This window comes from Myodes glareolus, chromosome 9, assembly GCF_982192425.1.
Source record: "Myodes glareolus chromosome 9, mMyoGla1.1, whole genome shotgun sequence".
Classification (NCBI taxonomy): domain Eukaryota; kingdom Metazoa; phylum Chordata; class Mammalia; order Rodentia; family Cricetidae; genus Myodes; species Myodes glareolus.
The window spans coordinates 33,681,627-33,698,840 of record NC_142034.1 but is presented as its reverse complement, the minus strand read 5'-3'; the positions used below and the strand labels follow the sequence as shown (position 1 = coordinate 33,698,840).

The 17,214-nt window shown below is 46.5% G+C and overlaps 1 protein-coding gene across 1 annotated transcript in view; it reads right to left on the bottom strand.

Moving 5' to 3' along the window:
• Positions 1-1,007: 1,007 nt before the first annotated feature.
• The window catches only part of Scpep1 (serine carboxypeptidase 1), a 30,517-nt gene continuing 14,310 nt past the window's right edge, over positions 1,008-17,214 (bottom strand). Inside the window, exons 7-13 of the mRNA XM_048446865.3 lie at positions 15,702-15,739; positions 14,555-14,683; positions 12,812-12,905; positions 11,819-11,932; positions 9,097-9,234; positions 7,104-7,267; positions 1,008-1,643 (exon numbers count right to left, since the gene is read on the bottom strand). Coding sequence (XP_048302822.1) covers positions 1,581-1,643; positions 7,104-7,267; positions 9,097-9,234; positions 11,819-11,932; positions 12,812-12,905; positions 14,555-14,683; positions 15,702-15,739 — 740 coding nt within the window. The 3' untranslated portion in view covers positions 1,008-1,580. The remainder of the gene's footprint in view (positions 1,644-7,103; positions 7,268-9,096; positions 9,235-11,818; positions 11,933-12,811; positions 12,906-14,554; positions 14,684-15,701; positions 15,740-17,214) is intronic.

The following is a 17,214-nucleotide window of genomic DNA, read 5'->3' as shown; positions in this document are numbered from 1 at the left end:
TATGAAGGCATGTGTTGGAGTAGAAGCCAATGCAATAGACTGTGTCTTATGTAGTAACAGAAAACCACAGATTGGGGATTTATAAACAAGTTTCTTCTTGTATTCACTGGTGCGCAGTATTTGTTTACACTGTGAAGATGTGTCTTTGCCAAGGTGCCTTCTGATTGGCTAATAAAGAGCTGAATGGCCACTAGCTAGGCGGGAAGAAGTTAGACTGGACTTCCAGGGACAGAGAGGCCTCAGGAAGAAGAAAGGAGGGGTCACCAGCCAGATGCAGAGGAAGCAGGATGGGCAGTACATAGGTAACCAAGCCATGTAAAAGAATGTAGATTAAAAGATATGGGTTAATTAAAGATATAAGAATTAGTTAGGGCTGGGTGGTGGTGATGCACACCTTTAATCCCAGCACTCAGGAGGCAGAGGCAGGTGGATCTCTGTGAGTTCGAGGCCAACCTGGTCTGGTCTACAAGAGCTAGTTCTAGGACAGGCTCTAAAACTACAGCAAAACCCTATCTTGAAAAACCAAACCAAACTAAAACAAAACAAAAAATTAGTTAGGAACAAACCTAAGCTAAGACTGAGCTTTCATAATTAACATCCAGTCTCCATGTTGTTATTTGTGAGTTGGTAACCAAAAGAAAAATCCGTCTACAATTCACAACAAAGACACTCCTGATGTCTTTGAATGATGGGGGCATTCTCATGCCCCACCTTAAAGACCCTACCTCCCAAGACCCTCAGAGATGGATTACTTTGCAACATGATCTTTAAAGAGAATATTCAAACCACAGCAAACAAAAATAGGGGCATGAGCAACTCTAGGAACTGTAGTATGGAGGTGCGGCGGGCTGTGTCCTGCTGCCAGGCTAGCTGGGAAACGAAGTGTGCATAAAACCATTAGCTATTAGGGTGACTTACCAGAGCACCATCTGCAACAGGGACAGACTAGAAACTCTTGAGGTAAACAATTAGCAAGGAGTGATCACAAAATAGAATTTTCAACAGTCTTTAAAAACATCACAGCACATTTATTGACAGGAAAAGTAGTGCAGGTCATGTTGATATGTGAACAAAATAGAAAGCAAAATAGCATATGGTATGGATTCCATCTTTGTAAAAATATATAGGTATATGTAGCAAACAAAAGACCTATAGGCATGGACACTGAGTGGGCAGCTCAGTGGGTGTTTATTGTTCTCGATATGTCACTCCCATCTAGTGCAGGCTGGCTTTGAACTTGCAACCTAGCTGAGGGTGATCTTGAACTTCTGATCTTCTTGCTTCTACCTCCCAAGTGCTGGAAGTTGCATGTGTTATCATTTGTTTTGGTATTAAGAGGTCTGTCCATTACAGTCCTTCATTTTGATTAAATGAGTATGGTTTTGAATGCTCTTTACAAAGCAGAACTGATTTCTAAGTTGTCACAGAAGCCACGGTCTTCCAGTGTATAGGAGATGGCAGGAGCCCCCATAGTCACATCCCACAGGACAGCCAGGGAAGAGCCTGTGACATTAGCACCTCCATCCTTGGCTCTGCTCCAGGGTCTGCAGGCCCAGCCAGCTCCGCTCAGCTCGGCCACGCTACTCTTGCTGAGTTACCAGCCTCAGCATCTTCAGAGCCATGGCCCCTTGGTCTGCAGGAACCTGGAACCAAGAAGCATCTAGATTAGTGTTCCTGATGTAACCACTGGGTCAAGGACAAGGGTGACTGACATCCACCTTTCTAGCAGAGATCTAGAAAGATCTGACAGCTGCCTGTAAAGAAATGGCCTCCTTGCTGGACCAAAGTTCTTCTGGGCTCCCAGGGTGTTGGGGCCTGAAGAAGTTGGCATTTAGGAAAGAGCCCCCTTTATTCCACTTGGGGATGGTCTGTTCATTTCTCCATTCCCTCTTTCCATGTCCCTTCCTCCTTCCCCTCTTCCTTCCTCTCACTCTTTTTAGCAGAGCGGGAAACCAAACCCCAGGCCTCACACACATTAGGCAAGTGTTTTACCACCGAGTCACATACATAGCTCTTGCTGACTTCCTTATGGGGGCTGTGCTTATGGTACTCGGATTTGGCCTCTTTAAGAAAGAAGGAAGATGGTGCAGAAGGAAGGGCTGAGGATGTAGTTCAGCTGCTAAAGTCTTTGTCTGGCATGCAAAAGACGTGCGTTCCATCCCCGGGAATGGTAACACGCAAAACAGGCTGAGAGGGTACATGGCTGTAAGACCAGCACCTGAGAGTGGAGGCAGGAGGATCATGAATTCAAAACCAGATTTAGCAACATAGAAAGTCAGAAGGCAGCTTAGGCTAAATTATTAGACCCTGCCTCAAAAAAGCAAAGCAAAACAAAACAAAACAAAAAACATCACTATGTTTAATAAATTTTGGGGTAGCTGAAGAGATGGCTCAGTGAGTAAGAGCAAGGCTGCTCTTCCAGAGAGAGAACCTGGGTTCAACTCCATGGTGGCCCAAGACTGTAACTCCAGTTCTAGGGGATCCAATATCCTCGCACAGACTTGCAGGCAGGCAAAACAAGAATGCACAGAAAATAAAAATAAATAAATTTAAAAAATGTTCTTTTAATTTAAAAATTCAGATATGGGCGTGGGCATCTGTAACCCTAGCACTCCTGTGGCAAGACAAAAGGTGGAGAGACGTGGGCATCTGTAACCCTAGCACTCCTGTGGCAAGACAAAAGGTGGAGAGACAGGAGAATCCCCCAGAAATCTGTGAGCCGGCACAGAGAGACCCTGCCTCAACAAGATGGAAGGAGAGAACCAACTGAGAGATGTTCTCTGATGTCCACATACACTTCGAGGCATGCCCCCCCACACCCCAACACACTAACAAATAAAACAAATAGGAACAGAGAACAGAGGAGATGTTCAACATTTGAAAGTGTTCCTTTTGTAGGAGGAAGGTCCTTGTCCAGGCTGGGGATGGGGTGGAGAGGAGGGGGAGGCACAGTTTAACCAAAGAGCTAAAAGCCAATAGAAATGAACCCTCACTCGGCATGCGAACCCTTGCTCAGTTTTGCGGTCTTAGAAGCTCAAGCTCAGTTCACTTCCTGCAGATCAAGCTGTAGAACTCTGAGCTCCTTCTCCAGCACCGTGTCTGCCCGCATGCCGCCATGTTTCCCACTGTGCTGATGATGGACTAAACCTCTGAAACTGTGAACCAGCCCCAGTTAGATGTCTTTCTTTGTAAGGGTTGCTGTGGTCATGGAGTCTCTTCACAGCCAGACACCTTATCTGAGACACGGGGCCTAAGATCCCTGCCCTCTGATTCTGTGATTCACTGTCCGGGACTCTCCTAACTGGGACTTCCTAAAATGAGACTCCGTCAACTGAATGACTTAGTAACAGTTTCTAAGGACTGTTTTAGCTTGAACATGCTGTTCTGCAAGTGACAAACCAAGAAGATGCGAGTCTGAGTTCCACGCTGGAGCGGGAGGGTCATACCAAGTAGCAGTGTGTCCCATTAGGGTTCTCTTAACAGCCTGGCCCAGGTCAGCAGCAAAGGAAGTACCCACATTCACAGATCCGTAACTAAAGCCATCTTAACCCTGGCCCCCACTGCTTCCTGTGTCAACCTATCCTTCAAAGTGTGGGGGTGCTCCTCCCCTTTCCTGAGAGTCTCCTGTACCCCAGGTTGGCCTTCACTCTGTAGTTTCAGATTCATTACCATAGTGGTTCTCAACCTTCCTAATGCTGGGACCCTTTATGTTCCTCTCGCTGTGGTGACTGAACCCCAACCATGAAATATGCTCGATGTTACTTCACAACTGTTATGAATCATAATGCAAATATCTTAGGTGACCCCTGTGAAAGGGTCATTTGACCCCCAGAGAGGTCAAGACCCATAGATTGTGAACCGCTGCTCTAGCAGGACATGGTAGTGATACCTGTAACCATAGCATTTAAGAGGTGGAAAAGCCTGGGAACCAGGAGGTCAAGATCACTCTTACTACATAGTACACTCCAGACTAGCATGAGCTAAATCAGACTTTATCTAAAAAAAAAAAAAATATTTGAGTTGTTGACTTGGGTTTAGTGAAAAACTGTCATATGGTGCTGGGGAGATAGCCTGTCATTAAAAGTTTACCCTAAGCCAGGCAGTGGTGGCACACATCTTTAATTTCAGCACTTAGGAGGCAGAGGCTGGCAGGTCTGTGAGTTCCAGGCCAGCCAGGGCTACCAAGTGAGACATTGTCTCAAAAACAAAAACAAAAAAACAAACAAACAAAACAAAAAAGCCAACAGAACGAAGATATAATTTTCAATAATTTTAAAATTACCTAATTCCTTCCACTATCTTCTTTTACTTATTTCTATGAAGCAGCATTCTCAGCTATGACTACTATAAAACTTCAAATTACTGGGCTGGCAAGATGGCTCGGCAGGGAAAGGCAGCTGTTGCTAAGCCCAGACACCCTGAGTGTGATCCTCTGGACCCACGAGGCCGAAGGGGAGAAGGGAAGGCTCTGAGTTGTCTTTTCACCTCCACATGTCCGTTACCCCCACAACCCTCTGCAAAAAGAACGTAACTGAAAATATTTTAAAGCCCAAATAGCAGGGCTAGAGAGGCAGTGTAAGCACCTGCTGTTCTTCCCGAGGACCAGAGTTCAGGCCCCAGGGTCTGTGTTGGGTGGATAACCTGTGACCCCAGCTTGACAGCCTCTTTTGGTATCCATGAGCACCCACAGACATGTGGCATGCACTCACATAAACACATACATCTGAAAATAAAATAAGGGGCTGGCGAGATGGCTAAATGGTTAAAAACACTTGGCTGCTCTTCCAGAGGACCCGGGTTCATTCCCAGAACCCACATAGCAGTCCAAGGGGATCTGACACCCTCACACAGACATACATGGAGGCAAAACACCAATGCACATAAAATAAAAATAAATAAATCATTTAAATGAAATAAAAAGAAAATAAATCTTACAGAACTTAAACAGAGGTAGACTCTGAAAAATAATGAAGATTCCCTTTGTCTGGAGTATCACATATTCAAGATGTATTTCTTTATATAAAAATAAACAGGCATATACATCTCACTACTATGGAAATTTAGTCTCTAAATAAACAGTAAAATTAAACGTATACCAAAGAAAAAAATTCCCTTTGGTATAGGTTTAATTTTACTGCTTAATTGTCTTTAAATAAATTTATGACTCACTATTAGTAAATGTTTGATCTGTAATCCTCCCAGACATCTGTGACCCTAGGCCCTGCTGACCTGCAGCTCCGTGAGGCCAGGGACCAGCACCATTCACCCAGCCCTGCACAGAGTACTTATGCTTAGGAGGCATATGGGTGTCTGATTAATGAGGTTTTGGAGACCCTTCTGCCTTTTGCCATTCCCAATTCCTTCATCAATATGTGTGTCTGTTGTGGGACTCGGGAACACTTGAGATGAAGGGCCCTGTAATCTCTCTCAGCTCAGAGAAAGCTATGTAATCAATACATAAACCTAAAAAGAAAATAGTCCATTCCCTCCATGGGCATAAAGTGCCCACAGCCCATAGTCCTTCTTTATACCCAAAGCCTCTTCCAAACATGTTGCTGGGCCACCACTGTTTAGAGATACTCCCCGGACCTTTTATCCCATGCCTACTGAGGCTCGACTTTACAAAGCAGCCACCATCTTTGTTTTGTTTTGAGACAACGTCTTACGTAGTCCAAGTTCTAAAATTTACTATGTAGCCAAGGCCAGACTTAAATTTCTGATCCTTCTGGCTGTCTCCTGAGTGCTGGGATTATGTGAGAGTGTCCTTGTGTTCAGCTCAGCCTTAGGTTTTACATAGTCATGAGAACGTAATTCTCCTTTCCTTTCCCAGGGCAAACTGTTAAGAACCACGCACCCAATGAATTCACTTAAAACAAAGATTGGAGAAGAGAGAGCTAGCGCAGCATACACCTCCCAGGGAGATTTAAGCTTTAAAATGAGTTTATGTTCAGCCTCAAAGAAATACTATCAGAGGCCTGGAGAGATGGCTCAGCAGTTCCAGAATTCCATACGATGGCTCACAACCATCTGTAATGGATCAGATTCCTTCTGCTGGTGTGCATGAAGGCAGGGCACTCATACACATGAGTAAATAAATCTTTAACAACAACAAAAATCACTAACAGAGGTTGAGTAACCCTTAGATAGAGTGCTTCCCCCCCCCCCCAGATTTTGAAATACTTGCATATACACAACAAGAAATCGTGAGGCTGGAACCCAAGATGGCTATCACTAACCCTATGGGATGACGGTGATTTTGTGCAATGTTTTAAGCACATTGTGTCTCAACTTTGTCAGATGACATGAGATCTAAAAATGATCTTTCTCCCTGCAACGCTATGTTAATGTTAAAAAAGTTTCAAAGTTTAGATTTTGGATTAACAACGTTCAAACTTAGCAGAATTTCATTTAAAAAACAAAAACAAAAAAAACCCCAAAACCTTAAAACTCAGGTTTTAAACTTAGGGAGATAAGTCAGTTGGTAAAGTTGCCTCAAAAACTTGAGGACCTAAGTTCAGATCCCTAGCACCCATGAAAAGTCAGTCTTGGAAGCCCACACCTATAATCTCAGCACTGGGGAGGCAGAGATAGGCAGACCCCATGTTCACTGGCCAGCTAGCCTAGCTCAATGGCAGAGCTCCAAATTCAGTGAGACCCTGTCTCAAAAAATAAGCATAAGCCAGGAGTAGTGAAGCATGCCTTTAATCCCAGCAGAGGCAGGTGAATCTTTGTGAGTTCAAGGTCAGTCTGGTCTGCGGTCTACAAAGTGAATCCCAGACTAGCCAAGGCTATGCGGTGAAACCCTGCCTACAAACAAACAAGGTAATCGAGGAACACAATACCCAGGGTAACTCAGGCCTCCACATGCATGCAAGAACACAAGGTATACACACACACAAACACACGCACGCACGCATGCACGCACGCGTGGCATGGAGGATGGTGTGTGTCATGGCGGGTGGTACAGCATGGACGGACTCCAGATATTCCCAAACCTGAAGTTTTCTCTGAAGGCCAGTCCAGCAAGTGGACACACGTGGGAAACATTGTGGCTTCCTACACAGCACCATCCTGAAATTTAGAACAAAAAAGAGATTGCTCACCATGTGACCCGCCCTTAGGATCCAGTAGAAGGCGAGGTTCTTATAGGACTTGACGAACGCAGATGTTTCCAGAGACTCAGGATTGCTGTACAGGGCCTTCCATTTCAGCTGGTTGAATTTGGACAGATGTGGCCACTTCAGCTTCCGCAGCCAGGCCTCCTGACCTAGGGAGAGGGGCCAAGGAAAGGGATCAGTACCAAGAGTGTGGTGGAGTCAGGGGCAGAGAAAACAATCTAGGTCCTATAACTTATTGCTGCCCAGGTGTAATGCACAGGAAATTCACTGAGATCTTGTTACAAGCAGTTCTTGGTGAGGCCTGTGAACCCCTTTCAGGAAGATTCCCATCGATACTTGGGGCTGAGAAATCCAACAACTAAGAGGTTGGCTTTTTTTTTTTTTTTTTTAAGAGAATGTCTTGCTAAATGTCAAGTATTCCAGGCTGGCCTTGAACTCACTCTACTGCTCATCTGGGACTTGATATTTTAATCATTTTGTCTTAACTTTGGTGGCTATCATCAGTGGCAGGACACTAGCCCACTTGAGCATGTGGCTCTGGCAGGCCTTGCCCTTCTCCCCAGTTCCCTCTGCCTTGCTAAAAGTTTACATTACATTTCTGAAGCTAACCCCCAAGGTCTATTCCCTTATTTGGCCAGTCCCTCCTCCTGAGGCTGACTACCAAGATCCAGCTATCAAAGGATTGAAATCAAAAGCTCCCTTTGGTTCACCTGATTAACAAACCCAATTAAAATTTTAAGCACCTCATCCTAACAAGGGATTTCCCTCTTTAGAAACTGCAATTTTCCTATGTGCCATGTCTGTCTCCTCTCCATCCAGAGGCAGTTCTTTGTCCCTCTGGGATAAATATCCCTGCTCCCTTGCCCTTGCTTCCTTCCCCTTCTCCTGTCTTTGTCTTTGTCTCTTATCCCTGCCCTGTCCTTCTGGGACAAATAAATCTCCTTTGTGCTGAGAACTTGGTCTTGGGGGTCTTGAGCTGATACTTTTCCTACCAATCACAGGCCTGGGTACTAGGCACAGCTTTACCTGTGGTTTCTAAGATCTGGTCTCTAAGCATCCACAGGACTCTACTGCCATCAGATAAAGCATGTGGCTTTCAGATAAGGTAATGGGATCCTGCCTGAGATCCTACAGAGACCAGTTCTCCTGGGGTCTTGGAAATAAGGGTTGTTAGTGGTTAGTGTTTAATACCTGTAACACTGCACAGAAATAAAGCCTTTCCCCAGTGAAGTTGCATGTTCAAGAGCTAGGAAGGCTTTGGCAGGAGGGTGACAGACTATTATTCTTTCCTTTAATCATACCCAGGCACCCCAGAATTAGAAAGACCTAGAATTCTCTCAGGCATCACAGCTCAAGAGTTGTAGTGGCGAATTATTTGTATTTCAGTAAAAAAATCTTGAAGACCAGAGGCAAAGTTAAAGCCACTAGAGGTCAGGCAATGGGGACACACACCTTTAATCCCAGAATTTGGGAGACAGAGCCAGAGGGATCTCTGTGAGTTCGAGGCTACCCTCGAACAAGGGCTACACAAGATCAATGCAGAAACAGATCCAGGTGGTGGCGGCTCACATCTTTAATCCCAGTCCTAGGGAGTCACATGCCTTGATCCAAGCACTAGGGAGGCAGAGGCAGGTGGATCTTCCTGAGTTCGAGGCCAGCCTGGTCTACAGAGCGAGCTCTAGTCTGGAAGGGGAAAAAAAAATAATGCTTATTTTGCAGTCACTCAGCCTTGGTAGAAGGAAGACTTCTCTAGTGGCTTGGCTGCCTCGCTTTTCCGGTTTTCGAGTTGAACCCCAATTTCTGTCTCTTGGTTTTTATACTCATGCTACAGAGACTAGTCAGGGGTTGATGGATGTAGCAGAAAATGGTATTCCTCCTGATATTAACGCCACCAACCCCAAGGCTAATGTAATTAAGGCCATTTCCTTCTAGCTTGACCCGTGATTGCTTCCACGTGTCCCTCAGAGTCGGCGCCTACCCATGGTGTCCACAATGAGATCCAGCTGTCCATTATACACAATCACATTGACCCCAGCTTCCAACAACTCATCCACAATGTGGATGACAGGCTTCATGAAGTCCCCTTCCATGCTTATGAAGACGTAAGATGACTGGGCTACAAAAGCAGAAGGAGAGAGGGGTAGCAGGTTAGAATGGGCCAGATTAAGAAATATCTTTCAACCCAAGCATCCTAAGAGCCGGTACCTAACAGTCCCTAGGTAGCCAACCAAGGCTGTATGCCAGGTGCTCCACAGAGGAACCAACTCAACTGGTCAGCAATAGCTGGGTGGAAAGGAAACAGAAAGAGCGCACATGGTCCCTTTGCTTGGGAGCTTGCCATGCACAACAAGGAACAGGAATCTGCAGAAGGAAACAGAGAAGTAGAGGCCCAGAAACGCTTTCAGCTGGTCCACTTGGGAATATACTGTACTCTGGGCCGAAGCGAGTTTGCGGGTATGTAGTCACAAGGAATGAACCTGAACAGGGGGATACCGTACCACAGACCGAACCAGGTCTAAGCTACTTCAGAGCAGGCCTCTAGGAAAGGCAGATGGCTAAGACGTGACTCTCAGCCAACAGACAGCACAGATTCTTGCTGCCCGACCACCTGACCCCCCATCATAGCTGGGGACAACATAACTAGCACCGCCATTCCTCTGACAGGCATGGGGCTAGGCAAATATTACAGAGGCGATTATTACTTCATCACTACGCTGGAAGATAAGGAGTCTGGACAAAGTGTAAGTAAAGGAGGCTCAGGGAGTCTCAGGAACACAGCCAGGGGAAATAACCAGCCACTGCTGAGATAAGACTCGAATTCGGGCCTGGTTGACCAACTGCAACTCACAGCCAAGGACAGCTTGTCCTTTTCCATTATTTGGATTTTAAAAAAGATTTAGTTTGTATTTATGTGCGTGCGCACGCTTGTGTGCACCTGTGTATATTTAGGCACACCACATGCGTGCAGGGCCCGTGGAGGCCAGAAGAGGGCACTGGATCTCCCGAAACGGGAGTCACAGGTTGTAAGCTACCCAGTGTGAGTGCTGGGAACTGAACTCAGGACCTCTGCAAGAATAGCAAGGGCATTAACCACTGAGCCATCTCTCCAGTCCTGATTTGATTCGTTCTTGAGACAGAGTCTCACTGTAATCCAGACTGACCCAGAACTTACTGTGATACTCTTACCTCAGCCTCCCAAGTGCTGGGTTCACATACGTGAGCCACTACACCTAGCTATTTAAAGACATTACTCGTTCATTTACTATGTAGCCCATGCGGGCCTTGAACCCTCAATCGTCCTGCGTCAGCCTGCTGAGAACTGGGACTGACTGCAGGTGTCTGCCACTATACGGAGCCCCCTGCAGCATCTAACACCATAGTCTGCTGTTTACTTGATGCAGAGACATGAGGATTCTAAGTCAGGAATGAGCTCCAGTGATACGGACTATGAGACAGTGACCCATGAACCCTAACAAAGTCAGGACCAGGGTCAAAACATAGTTCTTACTGGACACCTTTAATCCCAGCACTCAGGAGGCAGAGGCAGGTGGATCTCTGTGAGTTTGAGGTCAGCCTGGGTCTACGGAGTGAGTTCCAGGACAGTCAGGTATATTACACAGAGAAACCCTATCTGGAAAAAAACCCAAAACCAAAAACAGAATGAATGAATGAATGAATGAATGAATGAATAAAAACAAACCCCATAGCTCTCAGCAGTTACAAGAGGGGCAATCTGAGAAGGGGCCTCTGACCTTAATAGCCTTGGGGTATCTTGGTCGTAGACCAAACAAATGCCACTTTTCTTGTTTAAAGGCTCCTATGGGACTAACTAGGATCCTGCCCAGGATTTCTATCTGGCTGGTCTCTAAAGACGCCAGTGTTTCCACACTGTGACCTCCAGACCAGAACAGACATGGCAGGACCATATCTAGCACCAGAATGTTTGAAAGGCCAGCACGGGAACTGGGCAGACCCCGCCTATGTACATGGACCACCTGATATCCTTCAAAGGACCTTTGGCCAGAAATCTCACATGTGACCGGCTATAGAATTTTTAATAAAAATGCAGCATTTTTTTGTCATAATTAAAAAAAAAAAACCTATTGATTTACTGATGGTGGGCGGGGGTGGAAGCAGATACATGCCATGGGGCACAGGCAAAGAGGTCAAAGGATAACTTTCGGGAGTCTGTTTTCTCCTTCTAGCACGCTGAATCCCAGAGACTGAAGTCGGGTCAACAGGTTTGATGGCATGTACCTCTAACCAATGAGCTATCTCCTGGTCTTTTAATTTTTTTAGAGACAGCGTTTTTGCTAAATTGCCCAGGCTGGCCTCAAACTTGTGATCTGATGTCAGCCTCCCAAGGACTGGGTATTGAGGTGTGTATCACCTCACTGTGTTGCAAAGGTAAAGGGTATAATAGTCCCCGTGTATCCATACTAGGCTTCAACAACCATCGACTCATAACCAATCATGTACCACTTCCCACCCACGTCTCCGCCAGCCCCTTACTCTGATCTGCTTTGGCCACGTCACTGACTGATTCCACATCCGCTGCAGACAGGAACGGTATTTGACTTACAGCAGACTGTCTTCACCAAGGAAACCCAGGCTACAAGTTAAGGGCTCTCAAATCACATCCCCCCTCCCAGCTCCCACCCACCACACACAAAGGACACTTGATTAGGCCATTCAAGTACCTCCCCAGGAGCAATCCTCAGGGATAATCTTGAGCTTCTTTCTGATGGGGCCATTCATGAGTTGACTTAAGGTGTCTCCTTGGAGGTGTCTCACGTGGCGCTGACAAAGACGAACTAAAGGCAAACCGGTATACAGTGAGTCAAAGGCCTGGGAGCGGGACCCCAGAGACCTCTCTCCCAAGCTAGGAGGAGATGGCAGCACAGGAAAAAGCCACTTCGATCCACGTGGAGGGGAGAAAGGAGGCCAGAAGCAGGCTGAAATCGGATAGGTTATTGATAACCGCAGTCTGCACACTGCAGGGCCACTGCGACTACTCTGAACAGGCAGGCCAAGGAAGTCAGCTGAGAAGGGGAATCAGGGACGGAGAGTGGACTGGGGGTGGGGCTCAGGCATTCTGCAACCAAACCCAAGCTCGGCCAGCTGAGCGACCACTAAAGTCAGCCCTGTGAGGACTCAACACTGCAGATCAGTGAGCAGAAACTGCTTCCTTCCCCTTGGGGCAGCTCACCGGCAGAGCACGTGTTCAGTGTGCTCTAGTTCCTGGGTACCATTCCTAACCTTCCATCATCAGAAGGCATTGGCTCCCAGTGCTCCCTGGCCCTTTGGCTAAGATCAGTGCTTAAATTGCGTCTCAAATAGATTATGCTAAGGGACAACAACAAACAAACAAACGAAAAATAGAGGCAAAAGCTACTGTATGATTCCATTTATATAGAATGCTGAGAAAAGCCAAAACCCAGGGAGACAGAAAGCAGCTTAGTGATTGCCTGGGGCTGGGAGTGGGAAGGAGAAGTGACTGCAAACAGATGTGTGGGATCTTTTTGGGGTGATGGGAACATTCTAAAACTGGATTGAGGTGATGACTGAGCAACTCTGTGAATATACTTCAAACCACTGAAAAATTCTTCTGTTATATAAATGAATGTTAGTAACGGGGCAGGCCTTCCTGTGCAGAAGCTGGGTAGAGGCCAACCGCGGCAAGGTACACTCACCTAAGGGGCTTCGGAGGAATTCAAGGCTCGATTCCATAGAGGTCTCGGGAGTGCTTTTAGTTAAGATGTTATAGAAGTTTACCCCGTCTGTATTCTGAAATAAAGAGGCCATTCGGATGCTGTCTTTCTCTGTCCACTGGCGAAGTTGCAAAACAGAAAAGTGCTTGGCTTTCCAAGGATGACCTTAAGCTCACAAATTTACTGGACTAGTAAGAAAGCCTCTCTAAAGGCTTAGCCGGCAGCTGTGCCCGCCCACGCACCTGCAGCACACAGCTCATGGGAGCCCAGACACTGCTGGAATGCAAGGACCTGCGTGTCAGCGTACATGGAGTCGAGCAGCAGAGTCCTCTTGACCATTGTATTCTTTCCTTCGATCTTAGTCAGGGCGGAATACTACTTGACAAAGATCCCAGTAAGAAAATATAAATGTCTTTAAAATATACATCCTCCTGAGCATGGCAGTCTCTTTCCTCCGGTGTTTGAGACGTTATCTCATGTTGTACAGGATGGTCTCAAACTTGCTATGTCACCAGGGATGACCTGAAACCCCCGAGCCTCCTGCTTCTTCTGCCTCAGAAGTGCTGGATTACAGATGTGCACTACCAACTATGATGGTCTCAGAGAAAATGGTCCCTAAAGGGAGTGGCACTATTAGGAGGTATGACCTCACTGGAGTAGGTGTGGCCTTGTTGGAGGGAAAAAGTGTCACTATGGAAGACGGGCTTTGAGGTCTCATATATGACCAAGTCACGCCAGCGAGACAGACCACGTCCTGTTGCTTACATAAGATGCAGAACTCCCAGCTACCTCTCCAGCACCATGTCTGCCTGCACGCTGCCATGCCCCTCCATGATGATAAGAGACTAAACCTCTCAAGCTGTGATTGAGCCACCCCGTAAATGCTTCCCTTCATAAGAATCGCCATGGTCATGGTGTCTCTTCCCAGTAATAGAAACCCTAACTAAGCCGGGCAGTTAAAAGTGGCACACCTTTAATCCCAGCACTTGGGAGGCAGAGGCAAACAGATCTCAGTGAGTTCAAGGCCAGCCTGGTCTACAAAGCAAGTTCCAGGGCAGCCAACAGAGAAGTCCTGTCTTGAAAAACAAACAAACAAAAAACCCTAATTAAGACATAAAATTCACTGGACCATATTTTTTTTTGTTTGTTGGGGTTTTGTTTTTGTTTCTGATTCAGGGTCTCATGTAGCCTAAGATGACCTTAAACTTACAATGTAGTTGAAGTGACCCTGAAATTCTCATTCTCCTGACTCTACCTCCCAAGTGCTAGACTATTACACAAATGTACCATTCTGCTTGGCCACCAGACAGTCTTTCTTTCTTTTTTTTTAATTAAATTTTTTTTTTTATATATTTTGGTTTTTCCAGATAGGGTTTCTCTGCATAGCCCTGGCTGTTCTGGAACTCAGTCTGTAGACTAGGCTGGCCTCAAACTCACAGACATCTACCTGCCTCTGCCTCCAGAGTGCTTGGATTAACATGTGCACCACCACCGCCTGGGTGAGACAGTCTTTCTTACAGAATCCAAACATTCAGTAAGGAACAAGGTCTTTCAAGCCTAGGAGGCTTTCTGACCCTATAAAAGGTCACTACATCATTGCTACAACCTTCTAGAGTATCACTCAGCATACAGGAAGTTCTAAACTTGTGGGAGGCCCCCGGGACAGGTGTGATCCTGACCACTCCAACTGTGGGTCCTATCCCCCATGTCATGCTCCGTCTTTACCTTTTCAATGACCGTCTCTGCTTTCCCCCACAGCTGAGTGGCCTCCTTGTAGAAGCCCTTGTTTATAGCATCGAGGACTTGCTCTGCAACTTCGGACACCTCGGCCAAGCCTTGGTCGTCAAGGAGAGACTGGAAGATAAACGGAGGACAAAAAGACCACTTGATTAGGGAGTGTGAGTCTGGTGCCAGCTGCAGCTCGTGAAGAGCAAGGAAGAGAAGGAAAAATGGGAGCTCACCTAAAGAGGACAAAACCACAAGCGTCAGAGAGGTGCTGGGGATCAAACCCAGAACCTTGTGCATTCTAGGCCATGGCCTACCACCGACTTACACCCCTAGCCCTAAGTCACATACTTATTAAGGAAAGAAACAAAGTAGACTGTTAAATGAATCAAGATAGTAGGCCCATGAGGGCTTAGGTTTAAGATGACCTACCGCTTTGGGGGAGCGGTATCTGAAAAGTCGCTTAAGAACAAGAGAATTCAAGATTGTGTATTGAGGAGGTGGATCTCTGTGACTTTTAGGTCATTCTGGTCTACGTGGGCTTGGGGGCTAGGGATGAGGCTCAATTTGTAGACCAGAAGCTATAGGACACATGAGATCCAGCCTCGGGATGGGGGAGGGGAGACATGACACAACAACACTTGGGGCTAAGCTCAGGTGGCAGAGTGCTTGCTTTGCGTGTCTGAGGATTCAGTTTCCAGCAACAAACACACATGACACACAATTTTTTCAAAAGAAAGCCCTAGAAGCACTAGTGAGGCACGACTCCGGGTGTGTCTGGGAGGATTCTTCCAGAGAAGATTAACTGAGGTGTGAATGTGGACACAGTGATTGAGGTTCCAGACCAAACATAAAGGGGGAAAGAACAACCATCGAGTACCAGCATGTCTCTCTCCGCTCCCTGATCTACCCGGACACAGGCAAGTAGCCTCTCCCATCTCTGCTGCTACATCCTCCTTGCCAAGACGAACCACACCCTCTCCAGCCTAAGCCAAACGAATCCTTCTGTCCTTCAGGTGTTTTCTGTCAGCTCACAGCAAGAGTATACTAGTACACTCTCTCTGAAGACCAAAGGAGGTCAGAGTCCAAGGAAGTCAGTGGTGCTGTTTCCCAGGGAGACTGTGGTGTGGAGGACCCACCTACTTACCATGCTGTACAGGTAAGGTCCCCAGGACAGCACTGAATCTAAAGAAAACCAAATGAGTATAAATTAGCTGTGTCTTGGGGCTGGAGAGATGGCTCAGAGGTTAAGAGCACTGGCTGGTCTTCCAGAGGTCCTGAGTTCAATTCCCAGCACCCATACAACCATCTGCAGTGGGAACTGATGCCCTCTGCTGGTGAAAAGGTGTATATGCAGATAGAGCACTCATATACATAAAATAAATAAATCTTAAAAGCTGGGTGTTGGTGGTATACTCCTTTAATTCTAGCACTCAGGAGGCAGAGGCAGGCGGATGGATCTCCATGAGTTCGAAGCCAGCCTGGTTTAGGCTTCAAGGCTACAGAAAAACACTGTCTTGAAAACAAACAAACAAACAAATAAATCTTGAAAAAAAATAGCTAAGAGCATCCCTCTGTCTTCCTTTCAAAGTGCCAAGAGACAAAGAGTAAGAAGCCAGGAGTTCAAGGCCATCATCAGCTATAAAGCAAATCTGAGTCAGTTTAGACAACATGAGAGCCTGTCTTGACCAACCAATTGAACAAACAAAAAACAACAAAAAGTCATCTTTTCTTAGAACAGCAGTTCCCGACTTAGGAGCCATTTAGCCTCCAGAGGAATATCTGAAGACATTTCTGGATGTCACACTGAGTGATCCTACTGGCATCTCATGACCAGAGGATGAGGCTGCTACAGACAAATGTCCAAAAATTGGGGTCAGGGAGATGGCTCACAGGTAAGCGTGCTAGCTGCACAAGCATGAGGACCTGAGTTCAAATCCCAGGGCCCACATACAAAGCCAGGCTTGGCCGCATGAGCCTATAGTCAGTCCCAGCACGGTGTGGGGCAGAGACAGGAAGATTGCGGAGGCTTGCTGGCTACCAGTCTAGTTCCGGGTCCAGGGAGATGCCCTGTCTCAAGAAATAAGGTGGAAGACTGGAGAGAAAGCTCAGCTCAGAGGTCTACAGCTCTCCCTGCTCTTCCAGATGAACAAGTTTGATCTGATCAGATGGTTCACAACCACCTGTAACTCCAGTCCCAGAGGATCTGATGTCCTCTTCTGGCCCCTCAGGGCACTACATGCACACAGTGCACAGACATACATGTAGGCAAACACCCACATACATGAAATAAAAATAAATAAAATCTCAAAGAATTGTGTTTAAAGACATATGGTAGAGAGTGACAAAGACGTCTGATGTCCTCTTCTGGCTTATGCATGTATGCGCACTCGGACACATGCATTTGCACACATGTATTAATATACCACATGCATACATCTCACAAACCCCACTACCAACAACAAAATGTCCTTAATACACAGAACAGTTCCCCGTAACACTACACTCTTCCAAATGGCCGTGGTGCTGAGGCTGAAGGAACCCAGGAGAGTTAACCGGGTCAGCCGCCTGAAGCCACAACACCCCGATCGTGTCTGAGATAGACCACTCCCGTCTGTGCTCCTAAAGGATTACAAAAGTGCAGACCTCAGAGCTGCAGG